Raw genomic sequence first — 15,172 nt, 5'->3', positions numbered from 1 at the left:
AGGCTGTGCTGGAGCAGCAAATTACTGAGCACTGGTCTGAGGGAGCCACAGCGGGACTTCAGCAGGAGTAAATACCATTCAAAACAATGAGGGCTTAGGAGAGGGCTGGGTTTCATGGTAATTGGGCTCGTTGGAGAGTGGAAGCAAGTAAAAGCAGCAAATAGAGCAATGCTCCTTGGCCCAGGCCCAAACTAAACAAGGAGGTCCCGTGTAATGACAGAGAGCGTCTCTGCCATGGAACAAGAGGTGGATTGGAATAACTTTATCAAAGGATGATGAAGGCATGCAAATGGATTTTCACAACAGAAAACAATGGGTTACTTGTCTGAGGCATTTTAAAACAAAGACAGATGGCAGGAGAGATGAAAGCCTAGGAAGGAGAGAACATGGTCAAAGACAATGGCAGTTTAGCACCAGTTTGGCCAGAAATGAACACAGAACTTGGCAAGGCTTGACAGGTCTGTGCTGCAGGGAATATGGATAACAAACAGGGCAGAATTCCTACCACCAAAACTCAAACCAAGTCCTAAAATAGAAAGAGGTAAAATATGATGAGATTGCTCATCTGATGTAAAATACAGGAGTAGACCAGGGAGGTACTTAAAATAATTCCTGCCTATGTTCCCCCAGAGCTGCATCTTGAGGAAGATGATTCAAGTAAAAGATGAACAGATTTGCACATAAAACTTAAGCACAATCCTTGTATACCTGCAGTATTGAAGCTCAGACTGACCTTCATGACAAGGTTTGAGGGAAGCCCAGGAGCCAGAAAGTTACTGACATCCCCTGTTGTGAGGGCTGGAATTTTCCATAGATCAGAGAACCCCAGAATGGTTTGAGTTGGAAGGGACCTTAAATATCATCCAGTCCCACCCCCAGCCATGGCAGGGACACCTTCCACTAGCCCAGGCTGGTCCAAGCCCCATCCAACCTGGCCTCCTCCAACCCTCCAGGGATGGAGGAGCCACAGTTTCACTGGACAACCAACTCCCAAGAGTGGGGAGTGCCAGGGCCTCCCCACTGTCATGGGGAAGAATTCATTCCTAATATCCAATATAAATGTCTTCTCTTTTAGTTTGAAACCATCCCAGCTTGTCCTGTCACTATCTGCTTGTGTAAAAAGTCACTTCTCCTTTTTTTCATAAGCTCTGTAACTACTATTTTTAAAAGACTTTAAGATGTTGGTGCTTCAGTTTTTTTAGAATTTCCTAAAATTCAGCCAGAAAGTTTCCAGCGGCCCCTTTGCAAATCCTACCCTGGATGGCTCCTGCCTGTTTCCAAGAAACCAGTGCTGAGGATTTCTGCCCACCAACACACCCAGTTCCTTTATTATGAGGGAATAATGCTCTAGTCTGGCTCCAAAGGGTGCCAGGAAGGCTCTGGGGTCAGTCTGGCTCTGTCCCTGCCCCTGCCTTTTGCCCCACACTCACCCATTCCGGCACAGGCTCACTACATTATTTAGCAAGTTGCTGGACAGGTAAGATTTTCCCAGGTGGGGGTTGGACATGATGAGGTTCCTCAGAGTGTAACAAGCTGATGTCATGATCTCCCCATAGCTGCTGGAGTTTCCAGACTGGAACGACAGGAGACGGGACACATCTGGGAGCACCTGGTGAGCTAAAGAGGTGGAGGAATGTTCCAATCAACAATTAAAAACAATCTGACACAAGTGAATGATGCTATTTGTGTTAACAGCAAGCACAGTTATCTCTGTAGGGAGACACTGGAAGTGTGGACAGCAATGGCATCATCATCATCAGTGGATTTTCCCAAGACAAAACAAGGGCTGCAGGCCTTTGGAAGGGCAGTGTTGCTGAGACATAGAGGTCCAGTTCAGTTCTAAAAACACTATCACCCTCATGGTCCTGCAGGTTTGTCACTGTCCACAAAGCACAGTGACACACAGCACTGGTGACTGTCCTTGGGGCCAGAGGAAATGACACTGCTCTGCCCAGTTCTGGAGCATGGATAGGTCTCCTTATGGGGCTTACAAAGTGAGCTGGGCAGATCCCCCAGAGCTGAAAGCTGGGATCCAGCATGGGGGAGGGACTTACCCATGGTTTTGTGGAGCACAGGATGCCTGGACATGTTGCTCAGCAGAGAGGCCCCGGAGCGGACGACATCGGAGCTGTTGGACTGGAGCAGCCGAGCGATGCGGGGCAGCCCCTTCTCCTTCAGCCCGATCAACTGGCTCATGGCATTGGACATCTGAGGGACAACAGAGGTGTCCATGACTTACAGTGCCAGGGGAAACAGCGGGGATGATGGTCAGGCCTGGAGGAACGTGACTGTACCATAAAATGAGCTCTGTACAATCCTTTCTCCTGCTGCCATAATCCCACTTTGTCAGTTTTACCTCTCTTCCCCACAGCTATAGCAGCCTAGAGAAAAGGAGGCTCTGGGAGAACTTTCTGGCTCTCCTCAATTCCCTGACAGGAGGGTGCAGCCAGCAGGGATCCCACTTTGTCAGTTTTACCTCTCTTCCCCACAGTTATGGCAGCCTAGAGAGCATAGAGGCTCTGGGAGAACCTTCTGGCTCTCCTCAACTCCCTGACAGGAGGGTGCAGCCAGCAGGGGGTTGGGCTCTGCTCCCACAGAACAAGGGACAGGACAAGGGGAAATTATCTCAAGCTACCCCAGGGGAGGTTTAGATTGGATACTGGGGAAAATTCTTCACCAAAGCAGTCGCCAAACAGTGGCACAGCTGTCCAGGGCAGTGGTGGAGTCACCATCCCTGGGAATGTTCAAGAAGTACTTGGATGGGGCACTTGGGGACATGGGTTAGTGGTGAACATGGGTGCTGAACTTAGTGATATTAGAGGGATTTTTTAAGCTTAATGATTCCATTATTCTGTGACATTTAAAAAGTCAGCCTCTCATGTGCTGTGATGCAGCTGGTTCTGTTCTCTGGAGCTGCAGTGGAGCAGTTGATCACTCAACAGGCATTCCAAAAGCTGAAGAAGCTTTGCTTTCATGTCCATGTTGCCCTCACCCTCCACAACCCCCTGGCAGCTCTCTGCCCTGGCCCTTCACAGCTCCCTGCCATGCCACAATGGGCTGTTGGGGAGCAGGAACAGATAATGGATGCCTTTAAAAAACAGTCTGAGGACCAAAAATACTCATCTTAAATGGGATCTTGTGCTTGTAAACGTAGAAGGTCCCAGGATGCAGCCAGAGCAGATGAGCTCAAGCATATCCCCTGAGTAAACTGCCCTTATTAACAGAGCTTAAAGTGCTCAGCTGCCCCACCAGAAAGGCTGCTGGAGACACATGTCCATCAACAGTGAGATGGACTGTTGGAGTGAAGGGTCTGGAAAACATGTGCCCTGTTCCACATTCACACCAGCAGGACTGGGGTGTGTAAAGTGCAGTTGAAGGATATTCAGAGCTATCCTCTATGAGCTAAAGGATCACAGCAAGCTCCATAAGCTCATCCCCAGATTCACTTTCCATCAAAGTACAGCAAATTCAGCAACTCCAGCTCCAGCTCTGATCTGGAATGAGACCCTACAGGGGAGGAGCCAATTCTGCACATCCAGACACATTCCATGCCAGGAGGCTGAATTAAATTGCTCCAGCACTGTCAGAGCTGGGTTTGGTTGTTTGTCCCTTGTGCAATGTTGTTGATTGCTGAATTTTTTTTCCCTGGAGCACAGAACTCCAGCCCCATTTCCCTGACCAGCTCTACCCATACGTGACAGCCTCTCTCCACCTTCTGGTTCATGGCACTGGTTAGTTAAATTGCCAAAAGTCAAGGTTCCCAATTATTTAGCATGGATATCATTGTGACAAAAGGAGATCAGAGCTGGCAGGTTAATGCCATCCCAGCAGGGAAGGCTCCAAGTGAGTCACCCGTGTCTCTGGGTGGGACACTCCCCACACGTGACACGCCTCTCCTACCTATGGAATCATTATCTCTTTATCTCCCCATCCATCTTATTTAAATTGGGATTGACGAGTTGGGCACAAACAGACAAGTCGAGGGCTGTCCCAGGGGAGGCAGCCTGCGAGGACGTGCCCAGGGCAGTGACGTGGGCCCGCGGAGTCGCGGTTGTGACGCGTCCCTCACGGTGCCACAGCATCACCCAGCCCCTGGCACCGCCACGCTGCCGTGCCCACAGGTCAGGACATCTGTCACAGCTATTTTACAGGTAGCTCTGAGGTGTGGACAAGCCACAATCCACAGCACAACCCACCCTGTCATTAGAGCCACCTCCCCTTGGAGCACACGCACGGGCGGTGGCTCAGCCCTTCTCCCAGCTCTCATCACATCTGGCTACGGGTGCACATCTGGGCTCACCTTCACTGCTGCCCTGGGGGAGGGTGCCAATACCAGCAGCTGCTGGCAGTGCGACCAACAGGCTGGGGAAACTTGGAAACCCAGGGTATGGGCCTGGGATAGATCCTTGGGATGCTGGCTGTAGCTCCTCTTGAGACCCTGAGTTTGGAGTTAGTGTCCCACTGGATCAAACACTATGGAGAAACTGGCTGTGGTGCCCCGAGGTTTAAGGAGGACATTTTCCTCTTTCATGGCTGAGAAGTGATGATGATCACTTAGAGGTCTTCCCAACCTTACTAACTCTCTGATTCCATGGGAGTGCTGACACATTTGGGTGCACACATGTGGAGGGGAGGGAAGCTCTTACCAGCCCTCGGCTCGCAGTGAGGTTCTGCAGAGCTCCAGCACAAGCTTCCAGGGTGGCATCCTTCTTGCTCTGATCCATCAGGGACAGGTAGGTACGGATGGCATCTGAGTGGTAGAGCCAGCTGGGGCCTTTGGGTTTGAAATCCTCCTCGGGAAGGGGAACCCCGTACTCATCATTCTGCAAAGACACGAGAAACGGAGTTCAGATCCTGCTCTTCCTCTGCAGCCCCTGCCTGGGGCTGAACATCACATTCCCAATCCCTCTGCGCCACATCCTACCTCCATTTTCCCACTCCTGCTGTTGAAGCAGCCTGTGAGAGTTTTGTCCATGTAAACACTCCGGGCCATGTGGTTGAGCTGGGTGTATTTGTTGGGAACTTCAGCATCCAGGCGGTAGGAGAGGTTGTGCAGGATGCAGATGCAGTTCTCCACAGACTGCATCACCCCCAGAAGACAAATGCAAACATCACATTAGGCAGAAAACTATGGAGCAGCACCAGAGAGGACATAGACTGGGTCATAATCAGCTTTTTAGCACCACAGATGCTCTTTAGCCTTGTTCAGGGAGCAAGGGATGGGAGGGAAGGAGCTGGAATAGATGTGAAGGAAGGATCTCAGTGAGCTGCTGACCCAGAAAACCTTGGGAGGTCTCACCTGCCACAAACAAGTTGGCAAACAGGAAAAGAGAGTGTGAGAATGGTTGAATCAAAACATGAAATTCTGAATCTTGAAGTGCCCCTCTCACCAGGGGTAACTTCCAAGGACTCTCTCTGAGTCACAGCTGCAGATCAGGCAACACTTTCTACCAAGAACAGGCTTTAAGCCTCCTTTCCCTGGATGCCAGAGTACCCACTGGGAAGAGCAAGGGAGAATTTTGGCTGGATACCCATAACCAGCACCAGAACCTGTGGTTACACTTCCAAAGAGCTGTGTTTTGTGTGCTGCTGGAAAGGGGCTTCCTGCAAAAGCCATCCCCAAAAGAGGGTTTGCTCAATCCAGAGAGAATTCAAAATAACTTTGGTAACTTTGAGGTTACATCCGAAAGCTGTCTACAAACACTTGTCCAAGGCAAGTGCTGTTCACACACAGCCATCAGTCACAGTCAGGGGACTGAAGAGAGATGCCAACTCCTGGCTTCCTGCTAAACATGGTGCCAAGCTGGGGATTATACCCTTGAGTCCTGCTGGATGGCAAGATGTGGGAGGTAAAGAGCAAGAGATGGAGATTAGGATGCTGGAAGGGGAAGGGGAAGGGGAAGGGAAGTATTCTGGGGACTCAGGAGCCAAAGTATTTTACTGTTCCTCTGTGTTTGTTAAAAGAAACTTTTAAAGCCCAGCTCTACTTCAGGCCCAGAGGCCCAAGGACTTACAATCCTCCAACAGATCCCACTGGGGCTTGGAAGGACAAGAGCAGCCAGAGAGTCCAGCCACCTCTTGTGTTTATTGGAAAGGGATTTTGAGGCATTCCCAGGGTTGCAATTGTTAACTGTGGGGCTGGGCAGCCCAGGGCAGCAGCTGGTACCTTGTCATCGGGGCGGCAGGAGGCCACGCAGTTCTGGGTGTAAGTCATGACAGAGTCGATCAGGCCAGGGTAGTTCCTCATGGTCTGGCGCCCCATGTCTGCAGAGCTCAGGTTCCTGAGGGAGCCATCGAGGAGCACGGCAGGGGACAAAGAGGAGAGAGGGTGAGTTGGGCTCTGTTCTGGCTATGGTTGTCACTGAATTCGGGATTTTTTGGCAGGTTCAGCAAGGCTGAAGAACTGCTCCTATTCTGGAGGTCTTTGGTAGGACTGCACCAGTGCACAGCTCTCTTGTTGCTCTTTAGGACTCGTTTCACCTGGAACATGTCCTTCAAGGAGCTCTGCATAGAAGACACCCTCCTAGGGACAGTCACCAGAAGAAGGTTGCCTCAGAGGCTCTGTATGTGCCACTACACAGACACTATCTCCTGAGTGGAGTTTCCAAAGGGAAGACTGGCTAAAGACTATCTGGGCTTGTTGTGATCATCAGGAAGGTGAACAGGGTTGTAAGCACAGACCTACCCAGGGTCAGCAGCAATGTCTGTGTGGGAAATGGGCTGGAAATGCTGGAGAGCAGCAATGGTCAAAATGGGTTCCTGGACACTGGCAGCTGTCAGGAGAAGGGAGTTTTTCCAGTAACAGGATATGGGTTTTGTTGTTTTGCTATGTTTTTTTTTTCCCCCCTATTTTATTGCCTTATAGCTTGCAAATGAAAAACAAAGAGAGGTTGGCAGTGGTTGTGAGATATTCACTGCAGGCATTCCAGAACTGGATCTGATGTTCACTGTGATTTGCAGCCTCCTCATTAACATGGATTCATCTGCAATCCAGAAATGCTTGAGCAGCAATGGCTCGGGCCTGGGGCAAACCCAGGGTTGTTCTCATCCCTGTGTTCTGATGTGGCAGGGCAGTGACTCAGAGTAGTCCTGGCTCAGCCCTTGGAGCAGGGGCTCTGGATCCAACTCCCAACTTCCCTCACTCTCCCTGCTCCCCAGTCCTGCTCCCTCAGGCCTCTGGAGCTCCCTTGCTGACCTGCAGCTGCCAGTCTTCCTTGAGATATTGGGCACTGCTACCACAGGCTGGGATCAATTTCAGGAGGTAGAGCCTACCTCCAGTTAAACTCCACAGGGTTTTTACAAGCTGTTGCCATTGTCTTTCCCTCATTTTAATGGGATATTTTATGGTGCTGGTAGGCTGGGATGGCCTTAAAGCAGAGCAGCTCATACCCACCATACCCCACACATCCCGAGCCGCAGCTGCATGGGGAGCTGCCTTCCAGGACAGGCAAGGAGGGAGCAGCACTCCCTATCTCCCAGACATGGTTCCCAGCCACAGAAGTTGATGGTATCAGGTCTCCAAAGGCCCTGCCATGATCAGCCTCTCGTTTCATAAGCAGCTCCAGCTCCTGTGAGCTGCATGTCTGGGAAGGGCGCGGCCGGCGCTGCCTCCCTCGGGGAGAGCTTCCCTTGATGAAAGCACCTCATTATACAGGGCAGGTTTTTTGCCCCACTTGTTCCCATTGAGACAAGGAGCTCATATCCAAGTGGAGGAGGAAGGTAGGAGAAACAGCAAGTCAGGGCGAAGATCCTCTACAAAAGGACTCTGGTTTCCCGTGAACAAAATAAACTACTCTGGGCTCAGTCTGCACCTCCTGTTCCATAGCTGAGTCTCCAGATGAAATGAGCCAGGAAAAGTCCAGGACAATGGGGCTGTTCTGTACTAAAACAGTTATCAAAAGAAGTGGGAAAATGCTTATTTTCCCCACATAGAGAATTCTGTCTTTTTGTCACCTAAACGCTAAATCAGTTTGTTTTCTCTGGAAGCCTCAAAACTCTAAAGGCAAAACCTGTCCAATTTCCTGGTCTGAGCTACATTCATGGGTTTCACAAAACAACTTACAATTTTTTTTGAGAAGACACTTAGTAAGAAGAAAATTGTTAAAATAAAAAGCTACTAGAAAAGTATTTTATATGCAATTTTTTCTGCACCTTCTCTTAGTCAAGAAAACTTTCTCAAGGAGAATTTTTCATTAACGCAATTGTAATGAGCATGAATTCAGCTCATTGTAAGAGGATTTAGATGGCTTCAGCTTTTGCCCACAGACACAAGCTACAGTCAGTCCCTGCCTGGTGACTCACCTCAAACACCCTGTGGCATTGAAGAACACTTCTGGGTCGATAATTTCTCGTGTCCTGTTGCAGCTGCCATCAGACCAGCCCGAGAAAGGGATGATAACACAGTCTGTCAGCACAGGCAGAGCCTCCTGTATCAACTCTTCTTTTAGTTCATCAGTGGAGGAGAGGTTCCAGAGCAGTCCTAGGAAGGATGTGGGACACAAGCTCAAGCACAAAGTCATGTGCATTAGGAACTTTGTTTAGCTCAGGGTGATTTCAGCACCAAAATCCTTCTTCCCTTCACCACTCTGAGCTGAGGATGTAGAGGCTGCCTGAAATATTGGTCCCTGTCTACCTCTATGGGAGACAGGCAGGATAGATCCATGTGGAGGTGGGCATTTAAGCATCTCTCCTCCTCCCAAAATTGCTGTTTATTGCTATTAGGTTTCAGGGAACAGCATCTCTCCAGGGATCTTGGAAAGGCTTGCACATAAAACCTGGGACACAGCTGAGGGTGACCTGCACCAAAAAACTCCCATCAGCTCCTCAGGCAAAGGTGAGGCATCAAGGAGAGAACCCAGCCAACTCTACCAGGGTTGACAGCTCCCTTGGCCATCCCTGGGAACAGCACAGGGGCCAGGGTGCAGGGAGGCGTGGGAATGGCAGAGTGACCGTAACTGGGAGGGGACCTGGGGCAGGTGCTTCCCCAACAGGCACTGAGGAAGTGAGGAATCCTTATGGAACATGGAAGGGCCAGGACCTCCTCTGCTTTCTGATTTAGGTCACCCTTTGGTGCAAGAGGAGCAGAAGACTCCCCCTCTGTGCTAGGGTAGCCCCAGGGCTGCAGACCCCAGGCAAGGGGATCCTCATGGCTGAGGAGACTCGGGGTACCTGTGAGCTGTTTCTGAATTTCAGTGTTCCCTGTCCTGCGGAGGAGGCTCACACACTCCCTGATCCCGTTCTGCCGCCGGGTTTCGATCTTGTTGGTGGGGTTCTTGAACACCAGGTTCCGAAGGGCTCCGGCTGCCGCCCGCTGCACGTTCTGGTTCTGGCTGCGGAGCAGCTCCACAAGCTTGGCAATGCCCCCCAGCCGATAGACCTGGACAGGAGAGACACGGGACAGACACGGGACATGAGCATGGAGCACCAGGAGAGACACGGGATAGACACAGGACATGAGCATGGAGCACTCAGAGAGACATGGGACAGACATGGGACATGAGCATGGAGCACTCAGAGAGACATGGGACAGACACAGGACATGAGCACAGAGCACTCGGAGAGACACGGGACAGACATGGGACATGAGCACGACAGGACATGAGCATGGAGCACTCAGAGAGACATGGGATAGACACAGGACATGAGCACAGAGCACTGGGAGAGACACAGGACAGACATGGGACATGAGCACAGCACCAGAACAGACACAGGCCATCAGCACAGAGCACAGGACACCCAGAACTGCTCCAGCAGTGCCAGCGGTCAGACTGCCCACACTGGGGGAGCTGAAGAAGCAGAGCGGCCAGGGAACGAGGGCCAGAGATGACAAATCTGGTTCAGGCTGTGGGTCATGAGCACAGAGCTCCTGGACAAAAGCTTAAACTGCAGGAGTGGCTGTCTGTGAGTAATGGCCATGGACAGAGTCCTTTGCTGATGGAAATGTGTTCCTGCAAACTTTCACCCACCTCCACAGTCTGCACCTAGTGGAAATGCTGCCTTGCTTATGTGCAGGCCATTTATAGGCATCTATTAACATGCTGTGGTCATTTATCTGCTTCCTGAGATCACAGGCTGAGCTCAGAGGGATGGTCATGGGCAGTGTCACCACCCTGGAGGTCAGTCGCAGGCAGCGGAGGGAGCCCAGCTCTGCAGGACACCACACACAGCACACGGGGCCTTGAAGGCAGCTGGGCTCTCCCAGTGCTGAGTGTTCCCACCGTGGGATGTGCTCTGCAGGGGCCGTGATCCCTCCCAGAGCCTGTCCCGCCACAAACAGCCCCTTGGCTGAGGGCTGCTGACAATGGACAATGAACGAGCACCTTTTGGGAGGGAAGGAAAACAAGCGTGTGCTGGGATGAGTCACCGACCTGCTCTGGCACATCTTCCTGGGAAGGATGGGACGGCCTAGTGCTCAGAGAGGGTTTGCAACGGTAACAAAGGTGTGGCCACCCCACAATTGGCCACCTGAACGTGGGCTGGGCACCTGCACTCATACAGGCACAGCCAGGGCACAGGGGCACAGCCCCACACCGGGCCAGCGCTTCCAGCTCCACTCTTGTGCCAGGACAGGGAAAGCCACTTCTAAAGGGTTGGCAAGTCAGTAAATCCAGGGTGGGATAAACTTTGGTGACATCCTTGCCACAGCAAATCCACCCTTCAGTCAGCCTCTTTTGCTGCATGTTGGCAAAGGAATTGAGGAGTAAGAGCAACAGAAAAATAACCTGTGCTATAAGAAGGGCTTCCCTGTGGTCAGATATCACAGAATCACGGAGGAGTTTGTGTGGGAAAGACCTCATCCTGTCCCACCCCCTGCCATAGGGACACCTTCCACTCTCCCACGGTGCTCCAAGCACTCCCCAATCTGCCTTGGACACTTCCAGGATGGGGCAGCCAGCATTATGGATGTGCAAAATTATCGTTGTACATGACCACTAATAAGCCCATTGGTTCAGGTGGCTGAAATAGTCTGGAAAAGGGCCGTGAAAAAGGCTGGCAAAGGGCTGCAGGGTCACTGACCAATGCCCAGTAAAGTTCACAGTGGGATTTAAAGCAGCTTTGTCTGGCTCTGACTCTGCAGCTCCAAGATAGTGAAAGACTGATTTGGAACTGGGTTCAAGCTTGATGTGGAACTGGGTGCAGTCGCCCTCAGGAGAGGACATTGGATGGCAGCTTCCACACTGTCAAATCCCATCACCCTGTGCCACAGCAGCTCGTGGTGGCAACAGGAACAGTCTCCCTGCTACCCAGAAACTATCCTAGATGTTAAATCCTGACCAACTGCTGCTGTGAGAAAGTGGCCATCAATAGCTGAAATATGTACTTAATTAATACCTGAGCCTGACTAAAGAGGTATAAAGCACCCTCATGAAAACTTATGGAACCTATGGATCCTTGGCACTAAGGAAAACCAGTCCCAGCCCTCTCTTGCGCCATCAGCCCCGCTGTGGCACTGGAGGACTCTGCTCACCTCCTGCTTGGCAGACTCATCCTGGAAGCAGGTGTGCTGCAGGTAGTAAGCCCCCATGGCCTGGTACTTGTCATCAGATGAGCACAGGAGCTGGATGGCCTTCTGGATGGTCATGGTGCCAGCATCAATCTCGTCACCACAGATCCTGTGTCAAAGAGAAATACAGAACTGGGTGAGTGCTCAGCCAAGACAGCTATGTCAGCACTGGGAGTTATTGGGAAGGAATCAATGATAAAATATTATCACATTGCGACACAGACCACTCAGTGCACCTCTAGTGGATTTCTCTGTCTCAAAAAAAGAGATGGTAAAAGATGGAAAAGACACAGTGAAGAGCACTAAGGGTAATAAATTCCAGATCCAGTCTATCCACAAGCAAAGGAGACAGAAAATGAAAGCTGGGTTGAGGTGGTGAATGTCTGATCATGCCCAAAGTGGAAGCTTAATGAACAGAGACTCAGTTCACTGTTCCCCAAATAAAGGAGTGAGTGGATAGGAATGAAACCATCCACCAGGTCATGAAGACAAGGTAACACAGGCAGGTGGTTCTCCCACAGCATGGGATTCTTTGATGTGAGAGGTGGTGGAAGCAGAAATGTGAGTGCAGTTGATGGTCTTGGGAAGCCCAAGCAGATCCCTTAGGAAAAGTCCTGTGTGGAGTGATGGGATGGACAAATAGGCAGTTTGTGAAATGCTAATAATAGCTCTGAGACATCCTGCTCCCAGGGGATGTTCACACTGGCTGTCTCCAAGCTCTTATAAAAGCTGACCACTGTCATTGTCCCTGTTAGAGGTAAAGAATGTGCCTGCAACTCAAAAGGAAGGATATGATTTCCTCTGGCTTGTGGCAGGACTGGAACCTTGAGAGAAATACAAACATCTGGAAGTTCTCCCACTTGTTTAGAAACGTGAAAGTCCTGCTCTTTTTGGCCTGTTCTTATTCAGTACCATCTGTGATGTTCTAACCACATAAAATGAGAAAAGGGTCCAAACTTTCAGGGGGGTCTGAACTGCAAAGCTTGTTTGTGCTTCCAGCTATAGAAATTAATGTAATTGAAGGTTCCTGTCTCCTCTCAGCACCCATTCAGCTGAATCCTGCAGAGGCTACACAGGGATCTCAGGTCATGGCAGTGGTGGCTGCATTAATTTGCAAAATCCATGACTGAGGAGAGTCAAAACCAAACTCCTGTTTGGTTTTACTGTCAGCAGTGAAAGGATACAAATGACATTAGCAGTGGATGGAATCCAGAAGTGTGAGGGCTTTCCCAGGCCAGTGAGGTCGTGGCTGTGCCTGGCTGATGATGCTCCCTTGGACTGATGGGGAGTTTTACCTGGAGGTCAGGAAATCAGCCCCTGATTGAACCACATTTATTTATATACATTTTTGCTACATGTCATACCAGGAGTGACTCTGTAGAGGGGCTGCTCATCTTCAGACAATGCCATAGACCAACAGAACAGTGATTTTTAATAAGTTCTTTAAATGAACCCATTACATTTGACGTGTTAAATTTCACCACAAGACAGTAGCACTTCCAGGCATGGGATGGAGAGAGCTGCTTTGAATGTGCCAAAGAAATGTACAGAATAAAGGTCTGGAAAGGACATGTGGTCACCACCAGCAGCACCTACAGTGAGATAAAACATTTATCCTTATGAATCTAAGGGCTCCCCTCCACACAGCACAGAGCAGGGAATAATATGCACAATTCCACTGGGAATTTCACACAAAAGGCAGTATGAAGGACTCTGGTCTCCACTGCCCTCACTGGCATAAAGTTACACTCTGCCTGCATCACTCATTCAAGCACCTGTGGAATCAGTGGAAAGAAATCAGTGCTTGCAAAAACCATCTTGCCTTTGTGTCTTGGACATTTTTCCTAGGAAAGGAAGCCCTGCCCTCTGGAGACACTTCTGCCTCTCTTGGTATGCAGGAATGAAAGACAACAGTCTGGGGTTGGACCTTAAGCATTCCATGTCCAAGGCTGGGTAAACTTCATTCCACTTTTATTTCTACACTGCAATAAAACATCACTTCCTCATAAGACTTTTCATCAGTTTGAACCTCTATCAAAACCTGGCACCAAGGAACTTCCATTAAACTTGCAACAAGGAGGCTGGAAAGACTAAGTAAACTAGAATGTATGGAGCCCCAGAAACCTTTGGGCTGGATCCAGGATGTGATTTTTTCTCAGGTTTTTTTTCATGCTCCTGAGATGATTGAGCTGAGAACTGATGAATTCTGCACCAGGGAGGGGCTTCTCCTTTGGGAACTGGGACCTGGACTGGAGGTATGGGAAGAGAGGCAGATTGGTAAAAATACCAGGTCAGTGGCCATGTAATCATAGTGACCTATTTTGCTTTATAATTATTGAATCAAAGGCACTTTTTCTGAGACAAAAGGATGTCCACTTGGTCCAGCTGCTCAAGGAAGGCAATTTTCTTCACACCCACTCCACAGAGGGACAAACCCTCCTCCAGCTGGGAAAACCTGAGGATGCAGGTGCAGTTCTGTGGGAGAAGATGGGGAAGACTCCCTTTTCCCTGCTGTCTCCTCAGCAGAAATTCACAGCAGGTCAGCAGTCAGGCTCAGTCACACTGCCCAGGAAGCAGCAGGGATTTCTCCTACCTGAGAATAAAATCACCCTGGCAAAGTCCAGCAAAGGGGAGATTGTTGCTCAGCCAATCAGAGATATTCCCAACCAGATTCACACTGTGGGAACAACAACCTACTTCAAGACAAACTCTTGGACTGAGCCATCTCCAGCCTGGGCAAAGTGGTTTGCCCAAAGTGACTGGTAGGAAGAGCTCCAAAGGTTGTTCTTCCACGAGAAAGAAGCAGACTAGGAAGAGACGTCAACTAGAAATTATTCAGTGGAGACAAAAAAGATCAGATTCTGGAATGGAAGGCAAACAAATACTGAAGAGGATCAGGATCAGAGAAAAGCAATTTCCTTCACATTTCATGAGCAGATAGTTTTGTGTTAATTCCCATCTAAGTTTCTGTCCTGCTTGTTAGGGCCACAGGTCCCAAGAGAGGAGGAATTAACAAATTTCATTGTTCATTAATAAAATCAGAGTAGAGACTCTCAAAACAGTGTTCAGCACATCCCAGTATTCTATCCCAAATAAAACCAAACCAAAATGAAGGTGCCTTACATCGTGCTTGGTTCTGCTTTCACTGCATGGCTTAGCCCTGAAAAATTAATGTTTTGATATTGATCAGCTCTAATTATCCCAAAAGACAAAGAGATAGATCAGAAAACACCCTCAGCACCTTTCCTGACTATTTCAACAACTCCTGTCCTTTTCTCTGTTTGCAGTACTGCCAGAGAAGCTGAGCTCAGAAGGGAATGGTTGTTGGGGACACACTGTCCCTGAGCTTCAGGCACAGCACAGGGACTGCAGCAGCTCAGCTGGGGCCAGGTCCGTGTCACCAGAGGCAAATGTGGCACTAAGAAATCCCAAAGGGTTGCCCCAGTCCATACTGCCACCTGCACAGCAGCCAGCTGAGACATCCAAGACCTCTGGCAGAGCAACTCCGAGATGTTACGGATTCCCAGGTGCCTGGAGAGACACTCACATGGTCTCTAATGAGGTGTTTCAGTCTCCTTCTCCACACTCAGAGAACTCCAAAGGGAAGAGCATCCACATCTCCCAATGGGGCCAAAGGTAAGTGTGGGTTTGCAGGTGGCCATTAAAGGC

General features: G+C 50.0%; 1 protein-coding gene across 1 annotated transcript in view; it reads right to left on the bottom strand.

Moving 5' to 3' along the window:
• Positions 1 to 15,172, bottom strand: part of PKP1 (plakophilin 1) — a 46,968-nt gene that overhangs the window by 8,365 nt on the left and 23,431 nt on the right. The window contains exons 4-11 of the mRNA XM_039698524.1: positions 11,468 to 11,612; positions 9,169 to 9,376; positions 8,302 to 8,479; positions 6,167 to 6,281; positions 4,925 to 5,080; positions 4,647 to 4,823; positions 2,055 to 2,208; positions 1,431 to 1,617 (exon numbers count right to left, since the gene is read on the bottom strand). Of these exons, the coding sequence (XP_039554458.1) occupies positions 1,431 to 1,617; positions 2,055 to 2,208; positions 4,647 to 4,823; positions 4,925 to 5,080; positions 6,167 to 6,281; positions 8,302 to 8,479; positions 9,169 to 9,376; positions 11,468 to 11,612 (1,320 nt within the window). The remainder of the gene's footprint in view (positions 1 to 1,430; positions 1,618 to 2,054; positions 2,209 to 4,646; positions 4,824 to 4,924; positions 5,081 to 6,166; positions 6,282 to 8,301; positions 8,480 to 9,168; positions 9,377 to 11,467; positions 11,613 to 15,172) is intronic.

This window comes from Passer montanus, unplaced genomic scaffold (genome assembly GCF_014805655.1).
Source record: "Passer montanus isolate IOZ18808 unplaced genomic scaffold, ASM1480565v1 scaffold127, whole genome shotgun sequence".
NCBI lineage: Eukaryota > Metazoa > Chordata > Aves > Passeriformes > Passeridae > Passer > Passer montanus.
Note: the sequence above shows the minus strand (reverse complement) of the source record. Positions and strands in the feature narration are given on the sequence as shown.